General features: G+C 37.2%; 1 protein-coding gene across 9 annotated transcripts in view; it reads right to left on the bottom strand.

The window, feature by feature from the left end:
• The window catches only part of IFT25 (intraflagellar transport 25), a 44171-nt gene extending 25686 nt beyond the window's left edge, over positions 1 to 18485 (bottom strand). For 2 of the 9 annotated variants that reach the window (XR_009251980.1, XR_009251986.1), the window contains exons 1-3: positions 16963 to 17444; positions 8498 to 8567; positions 6829 to 6941 (exon numbers count right to left, since the gene is read on the bottom strand). Coding sequence is in view for 7 of the 9 variants with exons in the window: in XM_058696008.1 (XP_058551991.1) it covers positions 6829 to 6926 (98 nt within the window). In the remaining 2 variants the exon portion in view is untranslated. Of the gene's footprint in view, positions 1 to 6828; positions 6942 to 8497; positions 8568 to 9963; positions 10094 to 16123; positions 16259 to 16962; positions 17445 to 17960; positions 18029 to 18215; positions 18317 to 18382 lie in introns of those variants that run through there. The other 7 variants (XM_058696008.1, XM_058696004.1, XM_058696006.1 and 4 more) reach the window with 7 other exon arrangements.
• Between the last annotated feature and the right edge of the window lie 11 nt (positions 18486 to 18496).

Raw genomic sequence — 18496 nt, 5'->3', positions numbered from 1 at the left:
ATTCTTCCAGATGTCTATTTAAAATTTATTTGTAATTCACTTACATAGTGGTCAGAGAACAAATTCTTTTCTCCAGCTTTAATGCAATATATTCAACATAACAACATTACATAAGTTTAATGTATACAACATGATGATTTGATACGTGTATGTGTTGTAAAATCATGACCACAATAAAGAACACAACCATCATCTCACATGTTTACCATTTTTTGGAAAATATATTCCCTAAGATCTGAATCTTTTGACATTTATTGAGATTTGATGCCCCAGTACATTTTAGTGAATGTTTAATGTATACTTGTTCCCTGTGCCATTGTTGATTATAGTGTTGTATAAATGTCATTTTAGTCAAGGTGACTGGCAGTATCGTGCAGATCATTCTATCTTTACTATGCCTTTACTATCTGTATCTTTAGATTTTTCATCTGGCTGCTTTACCATTACTGAAAGAAAGTTGTTAAAATCTTCAAGTGTGATTATGGATTTGTCTATTTCTCTTTCATCTGTCAGTTTTTGCTTTATAAATTTTGAAGGTCTATTATTAGGTCAGTATACATTTAGGAGTATTATCTCTTCCTGATGAAAAGATGCTCACACCTTGTAAAATGTCCCCTTCATCTCTGGTAATTCTCCCCTTTTACATTCTACTTTGTCTAGTATGAATATAGCCAGTTACTTTCCTATGTTTATTGTTTATAGAATGCATCTATTTCATCCTCTTATTTTCAACCTATTTGTGACTTTATACTTAAGGTACATCTCTTGCAGACAGCACATACATGGGTCTTGTACTTTTATCCAGTCTGACAATTTCTGCCATTTAATTAAAATGGCTAGCCCATTGGCATTTAATGTAATTATTGCTATGGTTGGATTATTGCTCTTCATTTTCTATTTGCCCTCCCATCTATTTTTTTCTTGTTCTATTTCTCCTTTCTTATCTACTTTTGACTGAATAAAAAACCCTAAAATTCCATTTAATTTTCTATTGGTTTTATATCTCTTTTTTTGGTGTGTGGCTATTCTCAAGGTCATAATAACCTCACGACAGTCAATTTACATTGAACTCCACTTGTGTGCCATTATTTTCATGTATTTTACATTCACATACATAACATTTACTACTATATGTATATAATAAATCCCACAGTACAATGTATCTTTCTCCCCATTATGTGGTTAGTTGAATTTGTAAAAAAAAATCAAAAGAAAAAGGATAGTTTTTTACATCCACCCAAATATTTACAATTTCCAATGTACCTAATTTCTTCCTCAGATTTGAATTTCCATTTAGTATTACAACACTTCAACAGGCAGAACTTCCTTTAGCATTTCCTGTGATGCAGGGCTAGTTGTGATGAATAAAATGTTTCTATTTCACCCTGAATTTTGAAGGATATATTAGCTAGATACAGAATTCTGAGTTGACAGGGGTTTTCTGTTGTTTCTTTTTTCAGCATTTAAGATTTTGTTCCATTGTCACCTGTGTTCCACTGTTTGTGATGCAAAGTCAGCTGCCACTGGTACTATTGTTCCCTTGTAGTTAATATATTTTTTCCTGCAGCTATTTAAAAAATATTTTTCTTGGGGCGCCTGGGTGGCTCAGTCGGTTAAGCGTCCAACTTCGGCTCAGGTCGTGATCTCGCGGTCCGTGAGTTCAAGCCCCGCGTCAGGCTCTGTGCTGACTGCTCAGAGCCTGGAGCCTGTTTCGAATTCTGTGTCTCCCTCTCTCTGACCCTCCCCCATTCATGCTCTGTCTCTCTCTGTCTCAAAAATAAATAAACGTTAAAAAAAATTTTTTTTTAAATATTTTTCTTACTTTTCAGCAGACTGCAGTATGGTCTTTTTGTAATTACCTTGCTTGGGGCTTGCTGAGTTTCTTGGATTTGTCACTTGGCATTTTTTAATAAGATTGGAGAAAATCCAGCTTAAAAGTAGAAAAAACTTGAATATCCATCAGCCTGGTGAGTGGATAAATAAAATGTGCTATATCCATATAATGGAATATTATTTGGCAATAAAAATAAATGAAGCACTGATATGTGCTATAACATGGATGAAACTTCAAAACACGTAAGTGAGGGGCACCTGGGTGGCTCAGTCGGTTAAGCATCTGACTTCGGCTCAGGTCATAATTTCTTATGAGTTCGAGCCCCATGTTCTGAACTGTCAGCGCAGAGCCTGGAGCCTGCTTTGGAATCTGTGACTCCCTCTCTGCCCCTCCCCGCTCGTGCTCTGTCTCTCTCAAAAAGTAAATAAACGTTAAAAAAAATTTTTTAAGAAAAAAAAGAAAACATGTAAGTGAAAGAAGCTAGTCACAAAAGACCATATGTATGATTCCATTTACATTAAATCTCTGAAAGGCAAATCTATAGAGATATAACATAAAGTAGATTATTGAGAGCCTAGGGCTGATGGGGATGGGGGAATATAAGATGACTGCAATGGGTTGAAATGGAGAGTAATGAAATGCTCTAAAATTGATTATGGAGATAGGTGTATAACTGTGAATATGCTGGAAGCCAATAAATTGTACCTTTTATTTTATTTTATTTTTATTATTTTTTTTTTTTGAGAGAGGAAAAGAGAGAAAGAGCATATGGGGAAGGGGCAGAGAGAAAGGGAAAGAAATCTTAAACAGGCTCCATACCCAGCACAGTCCATGAATTTGAGCCCCGCATTGGGCTCTATACCAATAGCTCAGAGCCTAGAGCCTACTTTAGATTCTGTGTCTCCCTCTCTCTCTCTGCCCCTCCCCCACTTGTACTCTCAAAAATAAAATTAAAACATAAAGAAAATTTATTATTTTTTTAATAATTTTTTAAAATTTAATGTTTGTTTATTTTGAGAGACAGAGAGAGAGATAGTGCAAGCAGGGGAGAGGCAGACAGAAAGGGAGACACAGAATCCGAAGCAGGCTCCAGGCTCTGAGCTGTCAACACAGAGCCTGACACAGGGCTAGAACTCACGAGCCGTAAGATCATGACTTGAGCCGAAGTCGGATGCTCAACCGACTGAGCCACGCAGGCACCTCCCCCCCAAAATTAAAAAAAAAACAAAAACATAGGTAGTAATCTCTTGACATCAGCTGTAGAAACATTTTTATAGATATATTCCCTTTGGCAAGAGAAACAAAAGCAAAATTAAACTATTAGGACTAAACCAAATAAAAAACTTTTGTACAACAAAGGAAACCATCAACAAAACAAAAAGAGAACACACTCAATGGGAGAATATATTTGAAAATGATATATCCAATAAGGGGTTAATATCCAAAATATATAAAGAATTCATATAATTTAACACTAAAAAAACCCAAATAATCCAATTAAAAATAGGCAGAAGACATGAACAGATATTTCTACAAAGAAGATATCCAGATGGCCAACAGACCCTCAAAAGATGCTCAACATCACTCATCACCAGGGAAATGCAAATCAAAACCACAATGAGATACCACCTCATACCTGTCAGAATGGTTGAAATCAACAACACAAGAAGCAAGAGGTGTTGGCAAGGATGTGGACAAAAAGGAACCCTTGTGCACTGTTGGTGGGAATTAAAACCAGTGCCATCATGGTGGAAAACAGCATGGAGGTTGCTCAAAAAACTAAAGATAGAATCACCATAAGATCCAGTAATTCCACTACTGGGTATTTACCCAGAGAAAATGAAAACACTAATTCAAGAAGACAAAAGCACCACTCTGTTTATTGCAGCATTATTTATTAATAGCCAGGATATGGAAGCAACTCAAGTATCCATCCATAGATGAATAGATAAAGAAGATATGGTACATATATACAATGCAATATTAGCCATAAAAAAGAATGAAATCTTGTCATCTGCAACACATGGGTGGAGCTAGAGAGTATAATGCTAAGTGAAATAAGTCAGAGAAAGACAAATACCATATGATTTTACTAATATGTGAATTAAAAAACAAACAAACAAATAAGAAAAGAAACGAACAAAAAAACCAGACTAATATACAGAGAACAAACCGGTAGTTAGTTGCCAGAGGGGAAGTGGATTAGGGGATGGGTTAAAATAGGTGAAGGGGATTAAGGGCAGTGAGTAATGTACAGAATTGTTAAATCACTCTATTTTACACCTGAAATTAATATAGGATATGATTAATATGTTAATCATACTGAAATTTTTTAAATAAATAAATAAATAAATAGATTTTTAAATGGCATATGACTGAATTCTCATAGTTCGGTATAACGAAGTCATAAAAATGGTAGTTTTCTTTTAAATAAGCCTTTATAGCTAACAACTGTTTAACATCTATTATCTCAAGTGATTTTTTTCACAACTCTGAGGTAGTCAGTGTAGGTAGTGTTATCTCCATTTTGCAGATCAGAGAAGTGAGGCTCAAAGATACGCTTTTAGTCCAAGTGAACACATATAATTCACTCCACCAGGAATTTTAAAGTTGGTTTTTTTTGTGTTTGTTTTTTTTGTTTTTTTTTTTGAGAGAGAGAGAGTGTGCATGCACGCAAGTTGGGGAGGGGCAGAGAGACAGAGATAAAGAATCCCAAGCTCTGTGCTGTCAGCACAGAGGGGCTCTATCTCATGACCTGTGAGATCATGACCTGAGCTAAGATCAAGAGTTAGATGCTTAACTGACTGAGCCACCCAGGCACCCCCACCAGGGTTTTAATTGTAAATCTAGTATTCTTCTATATTATGCTGAAAGGACACATTCTCCGTCTCCCTTTTCTCTTCACTCGTTTTTTCTAGTGCAGAACTTCCTTTCTCCTTTTTCATTGATATATTAAATATCAGAGAACAAAAATAGAGTCAAAGGCAAGTAGAAATATAATCACTTTCTTTAAATCTGATTCCTGAGGAAATTGAGAGTTGGGAGAACTACCTAATGGGGGCAAATTTATGGCATTGTTTTCCCCAAATAATTCTATGGTTACTTCCATTTAGACAAACCAACCCATGAGCAGAGAATAATTTTTAATATCTACTGTATAAAGTCTAATTGTATTTATTGGAAATGCATATGCATTAAAAGTCTCTGATGTGTTCTGCTTAGTTGTCAGGTCCAGTAACTACTTTTATTCCATATAGTTTTCTGTACTAAGGGTTTTGTCTAATTAAGTATGATGTCCTTAATCATTCATTAATATGGACTGATCTTTGGAAAGATCTCTATTTCTGAAAACAACTTAAGGTGAATCTTTTTATGTCTGTGTATCCTCACAGCAGTCCCCACATTAATTTCTCTACTCCAAGGCAGAGTGGGATAAATAACTATTACCTGAACTTTAGGAAGTAAAAGACGAAGGATTAAGAGGCACAGGCAAAAAACAGATATTGAGTTTCGGATTCAAACCTAAAGTTTGACTTATGATAGTATGGTACAAAGAACCCCAAACTAGGAGTTAAAAGACATGAGTGTTAATCTTGATTCCACCACTTGGTTATCTGTGTAATTTTGAATAAGTCATCTTTACCTCTGATTATCCTTTTCCTCATCTTTACAATGGACTGAAAATACATTTGTAAAATATCTTGCCTCTTATTTCCCAAGCTTATGGTGAGGGTCAAATGACATAACATCTATGAAACTATAAAGCCCTATGCAAATATAAAGTAATACATGCATGTGTGTGTGTGTGTGTGTGTGTGTCCTCAGCTACTTTCCAATATAATTTGAGTTTGATATTTGATGGTCAAATTCAAGCTACTCAACAATTATTTTAAGTAAGTCACAGTATTTGAGTAAGTCATAGTCTCTAACTTGTAGGAATTCATAGTTAAGAGAGGACACAAACATTAAAAATAAATAATCATATAATAAAGGAATAAGGTAATAGAGGTATATACTAAATTCTTTTACAGACCAACACAAAGGTAAATTAATCTTACGTGAGGGCAAAGGGACAGATGTCAGACAGGAGATAACAACTAGGCTTAAAGGAAGAGCTTGAGTTGCTAGAATTTTATCTAGATACATGGGGTTCACAATAAAACACACAAAAAAACCACAAGATCCGCGTTATAACTGGCTCTGCCTTCAATAATTAAAACTAGTACTTGATCTCTTTAGACTTCTCTTACCACAAGTCTAAAATAAAATGTTTACCTAAGATAAATTCCTAAGTCTTTCCAGCTCTAAAATTATATGATTCTATGAGTCAAACTCTGGCCATTGTACAGATATCAAGAAAGAGAATTCAAGAAAGTAATAAAATGGTCACAACTATTAAAAAAGGACATTTCCCACTAACTACTTTTTCTTGGAATTCAAAAGCCTGAGAATGATATTTATCTCTACCTAGAATAAGCTCTAACACAGTGAAGAGAGGAAATTGGAATGATAACAAGAAGCTGAGAACCAAACAATGCATGTGGATAGCAGGAAGTTAAGCATTCAGTTTAGCAAAGATGTTGCTTAGACCACTAAGGACATAGGCAGTAGATGAGAAGTTACAATGTTTTTATTCCTATATACTAAAAAAAAAACTTGGAATAAAATCATAACCAGATATTAAAATGTACTCTTCCATAAAATGAGGTAGTTGTTCGTTTGAAGTTTTGCCTTGTTAAACAGCTTCAGAAAAAACTATTTGTATAAAAGGTCTGTTTAAGAATTATAAAGAAAGGATCAGAAACCTAAATATACACAACTGAATTGGTTTCAGGAATGGTACCAAAGGTGAACATTGTCAAGTAATATACTTCACCAAACATTTATTAAACTATGTTTAAAAGTTCTGGTTGTTGCAAAGCATAGTCCCAATACTCAAGGGGTTCACTGACCTACTATCAAGACTTTAAGGAAGAAAAAATAGTAACTCTTACCCATCAATCATATTTTCAGGAGGGTGTTTTTCATCACTTGATGTAGCTAAAATCACTTCCGCCCCCTCAGAGCTCAAACACAGGTCATTTTTTCTCATCTTAAAGTGTTTAATCTGCAAATAAAACAATAATAAAAATAGTAAATTCTTGATTCTCTGAACTTGATCTGAGAAAAGGAAGACAGAGAAAGCCTGTTGCCTAGCACACAGCTTAACAACCAAGCTATTCAACAAGTGAAAGGGACTCTAACATTTATTTACATAAGTAAACTCCTAACCTCTCCCAGCAGTAATCTGTAAGAAAATGATTATTTCTACTACTCTAACTCCACAAAACAAGACTCTGACTACTCTGACATCATTTCTCTGATTCTAAAATTAAAAGTCCTCAATAATGATATAGAACCAATTACCAAGCTAAAGTGGCATGAATTAATGGGTAAATTTTTAAATATTTTATTCTCAAATTAGTTAACATACAGTGTGGTCTTGGCTTCAGGAGTAGAATCCAGTGATTCATACTTATATGTAACACCCAATCTCATCCCAACAAGTGCCCTCCTTAATGCCATCACCCATTTTCCCCATCCCCATCAACCCTCAGTTTTTTCTCTGTATTAAGGGTTTCTTCTGGTTTGCCCCCCTCTCTGTTTTTATCTTATTTTTCCTACCCTTCCCTTATGATCATCTGTCAAGTTTCTCAAATTCCACATGAGTTAAATCATGTGATACCTGTCTTTCTTCAACTGACTTATTTTACTCAGCATAATACCCTCCAGTTCTATCCATGTTGTTGCAAATGCCAAGATTTCATTCTTTTTCACTGAATTACTGAGTAAATTTAAAAAATTATTTATATTGTTACATTTCTGAAATTTATTTTTTTAATTTTTTAAGTTTATTTATTTATTTTGAGATAGAGACAGTGAGTGGGGGAGGGGCAGAGAGAGAGAGAGACAGAGAGAGAATCACAAGCAGACTCCACACTGACAGTGCGGAGCCTGACATGAGGCTCAAACCCATGAACCATGATATCATGACCTGAGCTGAAACCAAGACACTTAACCAGCTGAGCCACCCAGCTGGTGCCCCATATTTCTGAAATTAAAAAAAATCTGGAACATGGGGCGCCTGGGTGTCTCAGTCAGTTAAGCATCCGACTTCGGCTCAGGACATGAGCGTGTGGTTTGTGAGTTCCAGCCTCGCATCAGGCTCTGTGCTGACAGCTCAGAGCCTGGAGCCTGCTTCAGATTCTGTGTCTCCCCCTCTTTTGGGCCCACCCCCCATGTTTGTACTCTGTCTCTCAATAATAAATAAAAATGTTAAAAACATTTTTTAAAAAAAATCTGGATCATAAAAGCAGATGTTTTTGTGACTGTTTACCCATACATTTATCAACTGAAAATAGCAAACTACATTATTCACAACTTAAAAGGTATCTTACCATCATTATTTTTTTGATGCAGAATATAAAATAAGAGAGAAGACAAGCTTTTGCTTATTTTAAAATTCTACACCAGTCACTTGGGTCATGGGTTTCAAGACATTTCTATTGTATGGTAATATTTTAAGTTTAATAAAAGTATCCTGAAAAGATATCATTAAGCTCTACTATGGATCCTGGTAGATAAGACAGAAGATGAGAAAAGATTCCATCAGATCTCACTCACCTTTCTCCTTGATCTGGTCGTGACAGGGCACAAACCAATATGTAGATGCAAAGTGACTATGAAGCTGAATCTATAAAGAATTAAAAGACAAAGAGTGTTTGGAAAAAGGAGAAAAGCTTCCAATACCCTTCATACTCCGGCCTCAGTCTGATTTTTTTAAAAAGTGAAACTGTTTCAAATAAACAATCAACAAATTACAGAGAATATCACATATGTTAAATAACTATGTACCCACTGCCCAGATTTAATAAATATTAACATTTTTGCCCATTTCTTTCCTTGCCCAAAGGTAACAGCTATTCTCAAGTTGATAAATATGCCTCCTTACTATGTTTTTATACTTTTACCATATATGTATCCATAAATGACATGCACTGTTCTTTTAAAACTTAAATGCTCTCTCTCTCTCTCACTCTCACTCTCTCTCTCTCTATATATATATCCTTAGGCTATCCGCTTTTTTCATTCAAGTTTTTAATCACTGTTGATATATATATAAATCTACTTTATTCACTCCAACTGCTGTCAGGTCTTTCTCTATTTTGCTAATGATGAATATTTGGGTAAGTTTCCAATTTTTTGCTATTATTATAAACAAATTTGAAATGAATACCTTTGTGTTTGTATCCTTAGCACATGTGGGAGAAAGTCTTTATGATAAAAGTCTCTTTACAGAAGTAAAATGGCAGAAACTTAGAATCAGCATATCTTCAAGTCAATAATTGATCAACTAGATGTCTAAATTTTAACAATTTACACTACCATCAACAATGTACGAGTTTCTGCTTCCTCATATTCTCACTAATTTGGTATTGTTAGATATTTTGGCTTTAGCCAATCTCATCGGTGTGAAATGTTATCTCAATAAGGTTATAATTCATATTTGTATAATTATTAGTGAGGTTGAATACTGTTTCATATGATCATGAGCCATTCAGACCTCCTTCCATTATTTGCTCTTCCTTATCCTTTGTTCACTTTTCTATTGTGTTGCTTTTTAAAACTTTTGTCGTCCTTTGCTCTTCGATTTATGGGGATTTTTAAAATAAAATATTCTGGATTCAAATCCTTTGTTATATTTGTTGCAAATATCTTCTACTCTGCAGCTTGATTTTTCTTTTTAACTTTGTGTGTGTGTGGGTGTAAGAGTTTTCCCACCCCCACTTTTTATTGCTTAACTATAACATATAAACAGAAGAGAACACAAATCAGAAGTATGTAGAGCAATAAATTTTCACAAAGTTAACACACCCAGGTAACCAACACCCAGGTAAAGAAGTAGAATATTATCAGCACTTCAGAAGCCCTCTGCATGCCCCCTCCCAGTCACTACCCTTCCCACCTTTCCAAGGTTAAGTATGGTCCTTATTTCTTACATTAATTTTGACTGAGATTCATATACATAGACTCATACAGTTTGTACTCATTTGTATCCGGCTTCTTTCATCATTGTTTTTGACACTTACCCATATCACTGTGTCATAGACTTGAAGTGCAACTAAGTAAAGATGCAATCCAGCCCCAACCCAGCTCAACCTCTAATAAAATCAAAGAAATCGTCCCCCAAGTGGAGCTTCACAGGAAGTTTGGTATGAACTGAAAAGCAAAGAAAGATTTCTGTGACCTTGGGTACTTAGATCCCAAAGCCCTGATGGAGGGGACTGATCTGAATTCAGAGGTAAACTGAATATCTGAAATTAGAGGTAAACTGAACTATTTATTTTTATTTTTTTAAGTTTATTTCTTTATTTTGAGAGAGACAGAGACAGTGTAAGCAAGGGAGCAGAGAGAGAGAGGGAGGGAGAGAGAGAGACAGAGAGAGAGAATCCCAAGCAGGCTCCACACTGTCAGCACAGAGCCCGATGTGGGGCCTGAACTCATGAAATTGTGAGATCATGACCTGAGCCGAAACCGAGAGTCAGACGTTTAACCAACTGAGCTACCGAGGCACACCTGTAAACTGAAACTATTTAAATAAAACTACAACTCAGTCCAATCCTGAGGTGGACTAAAGTGATCTGCCCCTTATCCTGGCTGCTGCGCAAAGAAAATTGTCTCTCTGGGAAAAAGCATTATCTACTTCAGAGTCTATTGTTCTTTTAAACACAACATCCAATATACAAAATCACTTCAGCGGATCTATAGATGACCCAAGTGCTGGAATTACCTAAGATAGCTATTATAAATCTGTTAGATAATTTAGTGAAAAGATGGACAAGGGAATTTTAGCAGAGAAATGGAAACTAAAGAAAAACAAAATGAAAATTCCAGAACTGAAAAGCATAGTATCTCAAATAAAGAATTCATTAGATAGGCTTAGCAACAGATTGGATCCAACATAATAATGGGTCAGTGAACTTAAAGACAGGTCAACAGAAATGATCCAAAATGAAATACAGAGAAAAAATGAAATACAATAGAGCATCAGATACTTGTGAGACATTATCAAACTATTCTGAAATACATGTAATTGGAGTCCCAGAAGGAGAGGAAAAACAATACTATAGAAGAAAAATCTGAGATGTGGCTGAAAATTTTCCAAAATCTATGAAAGGCATAAACCGAAGATCCAAGAAGCTCTTGAATCCTAAGTTGGATAAACACAACAAAGAAAACCCCACCTAGAGGCATCTTTATTGCTGAAAATTAAAGAAAAGATAAAAAATTAGTAGCAGCTAAAGCAAAAAAGAAAAAAAAAACACATTACATTTGGGAGAACAAGAATAAAAACTGACTTCTCATCAGAAACAATAGAGACCAAATGACAATGAAATGACATCTTTAAAGTGCTAACAGAAAAAATATAGAATTCTATATCCACCAAAAACATCCTTCAAAAGTGAAGGCAAAATAAAGGCATTTTTAGGCAAACAAAAGCTGAAAGAATTTGTTATCAGTAGACCCACACTACAAAAAATATTAAAGGAAGTGCTGTGGGCCAAAGGGAAAGGATTTCAGGTTGAATCCTGGATGACTGGGAAGGAAGAGCATTGGAAATAGTACATATATGACTAACTTAAAAGACTATTTAAAATTTTTCTTTACCGGGCTAGTATCCAAAATCTATAAAGAACTCCCCAAACTCCACACCCGAAAAACAAATAACCCAGTGAAGAAATGGGCAGAAAACATGAATAGACACTTCTCTAAAGAAGACATCCAGATGGCCAACAGGCACATGGAAAGATGCTCAACATCACTCCTCATCAGGGAAAAACAAATCAAAACCACACTGAGATATCACCTCACTCCAGTCAGAGTGGCTAAAATGAACAGATCAGACTACAGATGCTGGCGAGGATGTGGAAAAACGGGAACCCTCTTGCACTGTTGGTGGGAATGCAAACTGGTGCAAACTGGAAAACAGTGTGGAGGTTCCTCAAAAAATTAAAAATAGACCTACCCTATGACCCAGCAATAGCACTGCTAGGAATTTACCCAAGGGATACAGGAAGGCTGATGCATAGGGGCACTTGTACCCCAATGTTTATAGCAGCACTTTCAACAATAGCCAAATTATGGAAAGAGCCTAAATGTCCATCAACTGATGAACGGATAAAGAAATTGTGGTTTATATACACAATGGAATACTACATGGCAATGACCAAGAGTGAAATATGGCCTTTTGTAGCAACGTGGATGGAACCGGAGAGTGTTATGCTAAGTAAAATAAGTCGTACAAAGAAAGACAGATACCATATGTTTTCACTCTTATGTGGATCCTGAGAAACTTAACAGAAGACCAGGGGGGAGGAGGAGGAAAAAAAAAGTTAGAGAGGGAGAGAGCCAAACCATAAGAGACTCTTAAAAACTGAGAATAAACTGAGGGTTGATGGGGGGTTGGAGGGAGGGGTGGGTGGGTGATGGGCACTGAGGAGGGCACCTTTTGGGATGAGCACTGGGTGTTGTATGGAAGCCCATTTGACAATAAATTTCATATTAAAAATAAATAAAAATTAAAAAAATAAAAAAATATAAAATTTTTCTTTACAAAACTATTGACAATTTAAAAAATAGCAATGAATGATAGGGATTTAACAGATAGAAATAACAAATACAATAATAATACAAAAGGCAAAAGAAGGATAAATGAGACTATTCTTCATAGAGTCCTTGTCAGGTTCTTGAACATTAAGTGATATAATATTGATTCAAAGTAGATTAGGATGTTAAAGATGAATGTTGTAATCCTAGGATTAGAATTAATTCACCACTAAAAGTCACAAAACAAAAAATTATAGGAAGAAGGCCAATAGAAAAGAAAAAAAATGGATTTCATAAAAATACCTGTTTAATCTGAAAGAAAGCCAACAAGGAGAAGAATCAATAAATAAAAAATAAATGGCAAGAAGATAGTTTTAAACATAAATACACTGATTATTCCATTAAATGTTAATAAACTAAACACTACATTATCAGACTGAATTTTTTTTAAAAAAAAATTTTTTTTTTCAACGTTTTTTATTTTTATTTTTGAGACAGAGAGAGACAGAGCATGAACGGGGGAGGGGCAGAGAGAGAGGGAGACACAGAATCGGAAACAGGCTCCAGGCTCTGAGCCATCAGCCCAGAGCCTGACACGGGGCTCGAACTCACGGACCGGACCGCGAGATCGTGACCTGGCTGAAGTCGGACGCTTAACCGACTGCGCCACCCAGGCGCCCCTATCAGACTGAATTTTAAAAACCCCAATAGACGGGGTGCCTGGGTGGCTCAGTCGGTTGAGGGTCTGACTTCAGCTCAGGTCATGATCTCACGGTTTGTGAGTTCAAGCCCTGTATTGGGATTGCTGCTGTCAGTGCAGAGCCCCCTTCGGATACTCTGTCTCCACCCCCCTCTCAAAAATAAACATTAAAAAAAACCCAGCAGATACGCTTTTCAGGAGATGCTCTAAATATAAGGATAGAGGGAAAGTAAAAGGATAGAATAACAAGTCTTGATATCTGATAAAGTAAATTCTTCTACTTAATTTTCAAAACTGGTTTGGGTCTATGCTTTGTACCTTAATTATAAGAAAGATTTTTTTAAGCTACAGAAAAATATTTTTTGAGATGTTGACTGTAATTCAATTCCATTTATAGATTAATTTGGAGAGAATATCATGTTTATGATAATGAGTCTTCAAATCCATGGATCCAGCATCTCTCTTCATTTAAGACTCCTTAAGTCCTGAAATTGTTCTCTACTTTTCCCTAAACATATCTTCACCTCTTCTGTTAGGTTTATTCTCAGATGTCTTATGGTTTCTATTGCTATTGTAAATGGGATTAAAAAAAACATTATTTAAAAAAAATCTTATTCTCTGCCATACAAGGAATATTTCTAACATTTCATCATTAAATGTGATGCTCACTGAAGGCTTTTTTTCTTGGATACTGTTCTTTGGGTTATAGAAATTTCCTTCTCTTTTTAGTTTGTTAGTTTTTTCCATGAATAAACATTGAATTTTAACAAATGCTCTTCTAATATTTACTAAGATGATCAATTCCTACAGATTGATAAGGTGATAAATGAAATCAAGGTTTTCTAATGTTATAGTATCCTCAGTTCCTAGCATAAACTCTACCTATGTGGCCAAGGTATATTACCATTTTTATCCAGAGTTGGATTCAGTTTGCTAATAATAATTTTTAGAGATACATTTCTAAGTGAGACTGGCTTGTAGTTTTCCTTTGTTATTCAGTTCATATCTGGTCTTACAATCAAGACTGTACTCCCAACATAAACAAGTTGGAGAGCTTCCCTTTTGTTTAGTTATTGGAGCAATCTATATAAGACAGAGCTTATTTGATCCTGTAAGCCTGCTAAAATCTCTCTAGGCAAATTTTTTGTTTTTACTATTTCAAATTCAATTGTTCGCTTCAGGTTTTCCACACTGCCTTGAATCAATTCTGAAGTTTCTATTTTGAAAAATATTATCTATTTCTTGTCTTTATATTTATTGGCATAAAGTTCATTTTTATTGTAATTTAAAAATCTAGTATTATAGAGTTGAAAGCCATGGTGAGATTGGTCAAGAAAAAAGGAATATGTTCTGACATTTTCTACTTGTGCCTCTTTTTTTGGCTTTTTTCTTGCATTTAATACTATCGATACCAGAGAACTAGTGTTAGATGCTGTTAGCACTTAGTTTGAAGAAAGATGATAAATTCCTAGAAATACAGATCAATGAATTTGGGTGTTAATTTTCAACAAAATTCTAAAATTAATAAATTTCAGTATTAAAACGATAACCTTGAAAACATAAATAAGAGAGTAGTACAATAGGAAGGAGCAATAACATTAGTTCACAAAGATTGTAACAAACATTTCTTGTTTTTTTGATAGAGTCACTACCAATTAGGGACATGTTCTGAACATTTCAACAAAACTTCAGACAAAGCCTCTCAAGATACACATGGACCAGATGGAGAAATGTCGGCTGGGTGACAGGCAGTACTTTAGGTAGATATTTATAACTCTTTGAGTGGCTATGCTCAAAGAATGATGATTAATGGAACAGAATGAACTATGAAAGACCTCTGTCTTTATGCCATTCAACATTTTTATTAATTAAAGATGGAAAAAATATGCTTATCAGTTTTGCGGATGACACAAAGCTGGAATGTCAGGTAATATGCTGGATGACAGAATTAGCACACAAAAAGATCTGAGCAAGGCAGAAAGATGGGGTATGATGAATAATATATTTAATAAGGATAACAATAAACACCCATACTCAGACTTAAAAAATCAGTCACACAAGGATTGGGTCTAGATTGGGATTGGCAAACTACTGCCTCTGAGCCAAATCTAGCCTGCCATCTGCTTTTGTATGGCCTATCAGCTGAGAATGTTTTTTATTTTAAATTACTTTTTAAAATTAAAATAATATCTTGTCATGGTCATCCATGTATACACTGTCTGTGGCTACTTTTGTGTTACAGTGACTGTCATAGAGATCCAAAGGCTCATAAAGGTGAAAATAATTATTATCCAGCCCTTTACAGAAGAAGGGTGGTTTGCTGACCACTGATCTAGATATGTAAAATGTATAGGTTTGGTTCACTACAAAGTCACAGTATAGGGCAAGAGTGTACATATCCACCCCCCAAAGGTAGAGGAGTACTATCTTAGATTATAGCAGTAGAGGTAAGGAGGAACTATATCCATCAAAATTTGTGAATACTAACTAAAGGACCAGGCATTGTGCTTGCTAGTAATGCAAAGATGACTACAACCTAAGACAAAGATGGTGACTAAGCCTTGGTTCTTGCCTTCAAGCTCAGAGTCAAGGAAGATGGACAAACAGGCAACAAATATTATACTATGTTATGTGTAATAATGTGAGCTACATCCAGAATTGTGTTCAGTTCTGGGTAGTATATTTTAAGTAGGACATTGTCAGACTTCATATTGTCAGAGGAAAACAAAAAGTTCATGATGATCTATGAATTATCACATGGAGAAAGTTGAAAGAATTAGGAGCTGAAATGTTTCAAAAGAGAAAAATGCGATTAATATCACAAGTGTTCAAAAACGAAAAAAGGATTAGAATTTTTCTTTTACAACTCCAAGAGGGAGAACTGGACTCAACAAATACAAATTTTAAACAGGAAGAAAGACATCACAGATAAAAGAACTTACTGGCAAAGTAAAGGTTTTAAGTCTTTTCCATCCTTGAAATGTCCCAGACAAGTAGATAATTTATGGAGGAAACTAAAGAAAGGATTCCTGCATTGGTGGTTCTTTTAGACTGGATCACGTTCTGGGAAAGACAGACTGAGAACAGATAATGAAGAATCTTAAAAGCCAGGTTAAAGTCAATGGGCTCTATCCTATGGTTCTCAATAGGACTGGGGAGATTTTGTCCCCCAGGAACATATGACAATTTTTTTCCTTTTTTTTTTTTTTTGAGAGAGAACACACTCATGCCAGAGCAGGGGAGGGTCAGAGAATCTTAGGTAGGCTTCACACCCAGTGCAGAGCCCTGTGGGGCTTGATGTCATGACGCGAGATCATGACCTGAGCTGAAATCAAAAGTCAAGTTGCCTTAACCGACTGAGCCACCCAGGTGCCCCAACAATTTTTAAAGAGTTTTGCTGTCATAACTTGGTGTGTGCGTGTGTGTGCGCGCGCGCGTGCGCTACTATGGGCACCTAGTGGGCATTTTGTGATGCTTCTAAATATCCCACCGTGCACAGGACAGTCCCCCACAACAAATAATTATCTAGCCCAAAATGTGAATAGTAAAGAAGTGGAAAAACCTTATGGTAATATATTTGGGGGTGGAAATGTGGGGGTTGGAGTCTTAAGCAGAGAATATGCTTTAAAAAAGTTATGTTTTAGGGAAAAGTATCTAGCATTGATGTGTAGTATATGAATAAGGAAAGGATATACGCTAAACGTTTTTTCTTGCCTCACATTATCATCTAAGTTGTCTGAGGGAAGCCAACATGTACTTTAACACAAAACTCACTTCATACCTCCTTATGTCCGTCAATATCCTTCCCATTTCCTGTGTTGGATGTAATTATTTAATGGCAGAAGTTGAGTTCTCTTTAAGGTTCCTTTGTTGTGGTTAATAACAAAGAGGCAAACTAGCCCCAAAGAAACCCACCAGACAACTCCGTACATATGTTGCTTCCACAATTACAAGATGCAGGTTTGCGATGTAGCCTAAACCCCACCCTGGGATACCTTACTCTCAATCAGGTATTCCCTTAGGGCCTCAGTTTACTAAAGGGGGTGCACTCTGAGGTACCATCCTCTGCACCTTTTAAGGTCCCTGACCCTGGACTTCCCTGATGTCTTATCCTGTACTCTAAACCCAGGGCGACTTAGCCACCCTTTAATCTCCAGTTCACATGACATTTCTGGTCCCTTTCTGAAAACCTAGAGGAGTCAATTTCGCAGTATCCCTGACTTGGTACTCCCAGGGGCCAATGCCTTCGGCTTGGTGTCAAAGGCATTGACACCAAGAAAGGCAAATCAGCTCTGACACTACCTCCTCGCTTCCATCCCAAACCCTTCTCAGTTCAAGGCCATTTCAGGACCTCCGAGGGTCCTAAACACTCAGACTTGATCGCCCCACTCCAAATTGTATAAAATGTATTAAATGAACCCACATCGTGATGCATAATATATGGCTTATGTACCAGTTGAGAGGTTATTTTGGTAGACTTATTAATTTCGATTTGCAATTGTTTTTCACTTTTGAGAGTGAAAACATCATTTCAGGGCTCAAAAAAGTTCGTGGAATGCCACTGGTGTCTGCGTCAGACTTCCTCCATCCATGTCCCCACTCGGGCCGCCTCTCAGCGCCCTCCCTCCTTCCACCGCCTCGCCGCGCGTCTCCTCGCAATCCTCCCCACTCTCGCTCGCCTCTCCACCAGCTCCCCGCTCTGTCCGCCTCCGTCCAGCCAGGATCCCACCCACCCAGGTGCCGGCCCAACCATCCCCACCGCCCCGCCGCCCCGCTCGCCTGCGCTCCCGTTAGCTCCAGGCGGGCGGACAGTCCAGGCTCCGGAACCTCCTTTCCGTCCCGCCCCGCCCCGCCGCGCCGCAGCGCGCCCCGACCCCTAGCCCCGCCCCCTACTCCAGGCCTCCAAAGAGTTCCCGGGAGCGCGCACTTCTCTACTCGAGCTCTTCGCTCCACCCCACCCACAGGCCCCGCCCCGCGAAATCCGTCCCGGTTCTCAGCCGCGCTCCCACCTCGACTCCGGGTTCTTTGCCCCACCTCTCCCGCAGGCCCCGCCTCCGAGTTCTCCTTAACTTCGCGGCTAAACTACGCAGCCCCACCCTAGGGCCTTTCCTCAAAGCAGCGGCCGAGCCCGCGCCGCCTACCCTCCCCCCACCTCATATTAATCCCAGGGGCTTTGTAGGACCCAGGGGCCCCGCCCTTACGCGAACACGCATGCGCAATCTCCACCTTTCCCGGATCCGAGCCCTCCGCCCTCAGGTCTCCAGCCCGGGGCCCGGCCCCGCCTCCAGCCCGGCCCCGCCCCTCATGCCGGGTTC

Source organism: Neofelis nebulosa, chromosome 2 (assembly GCF_028018385.1).
Source record: "Neofelis nebulosa isolate mNeoNeb1 chromosome 2, mNeoNeb1.pri, whole genome shotgun sequence".
NCBI classification, from domain to species: domain Eukaryota; kingdom Metazoa; phylum Chordata; class Mammalia; order Carnivora; family Felidae; genus Neofelis; species Neofelis nebulosa.
Note: the sequence above shows the minus strand (reverse complement) of the source record. Positions and strands in the feature narration are given on the sequence as shown.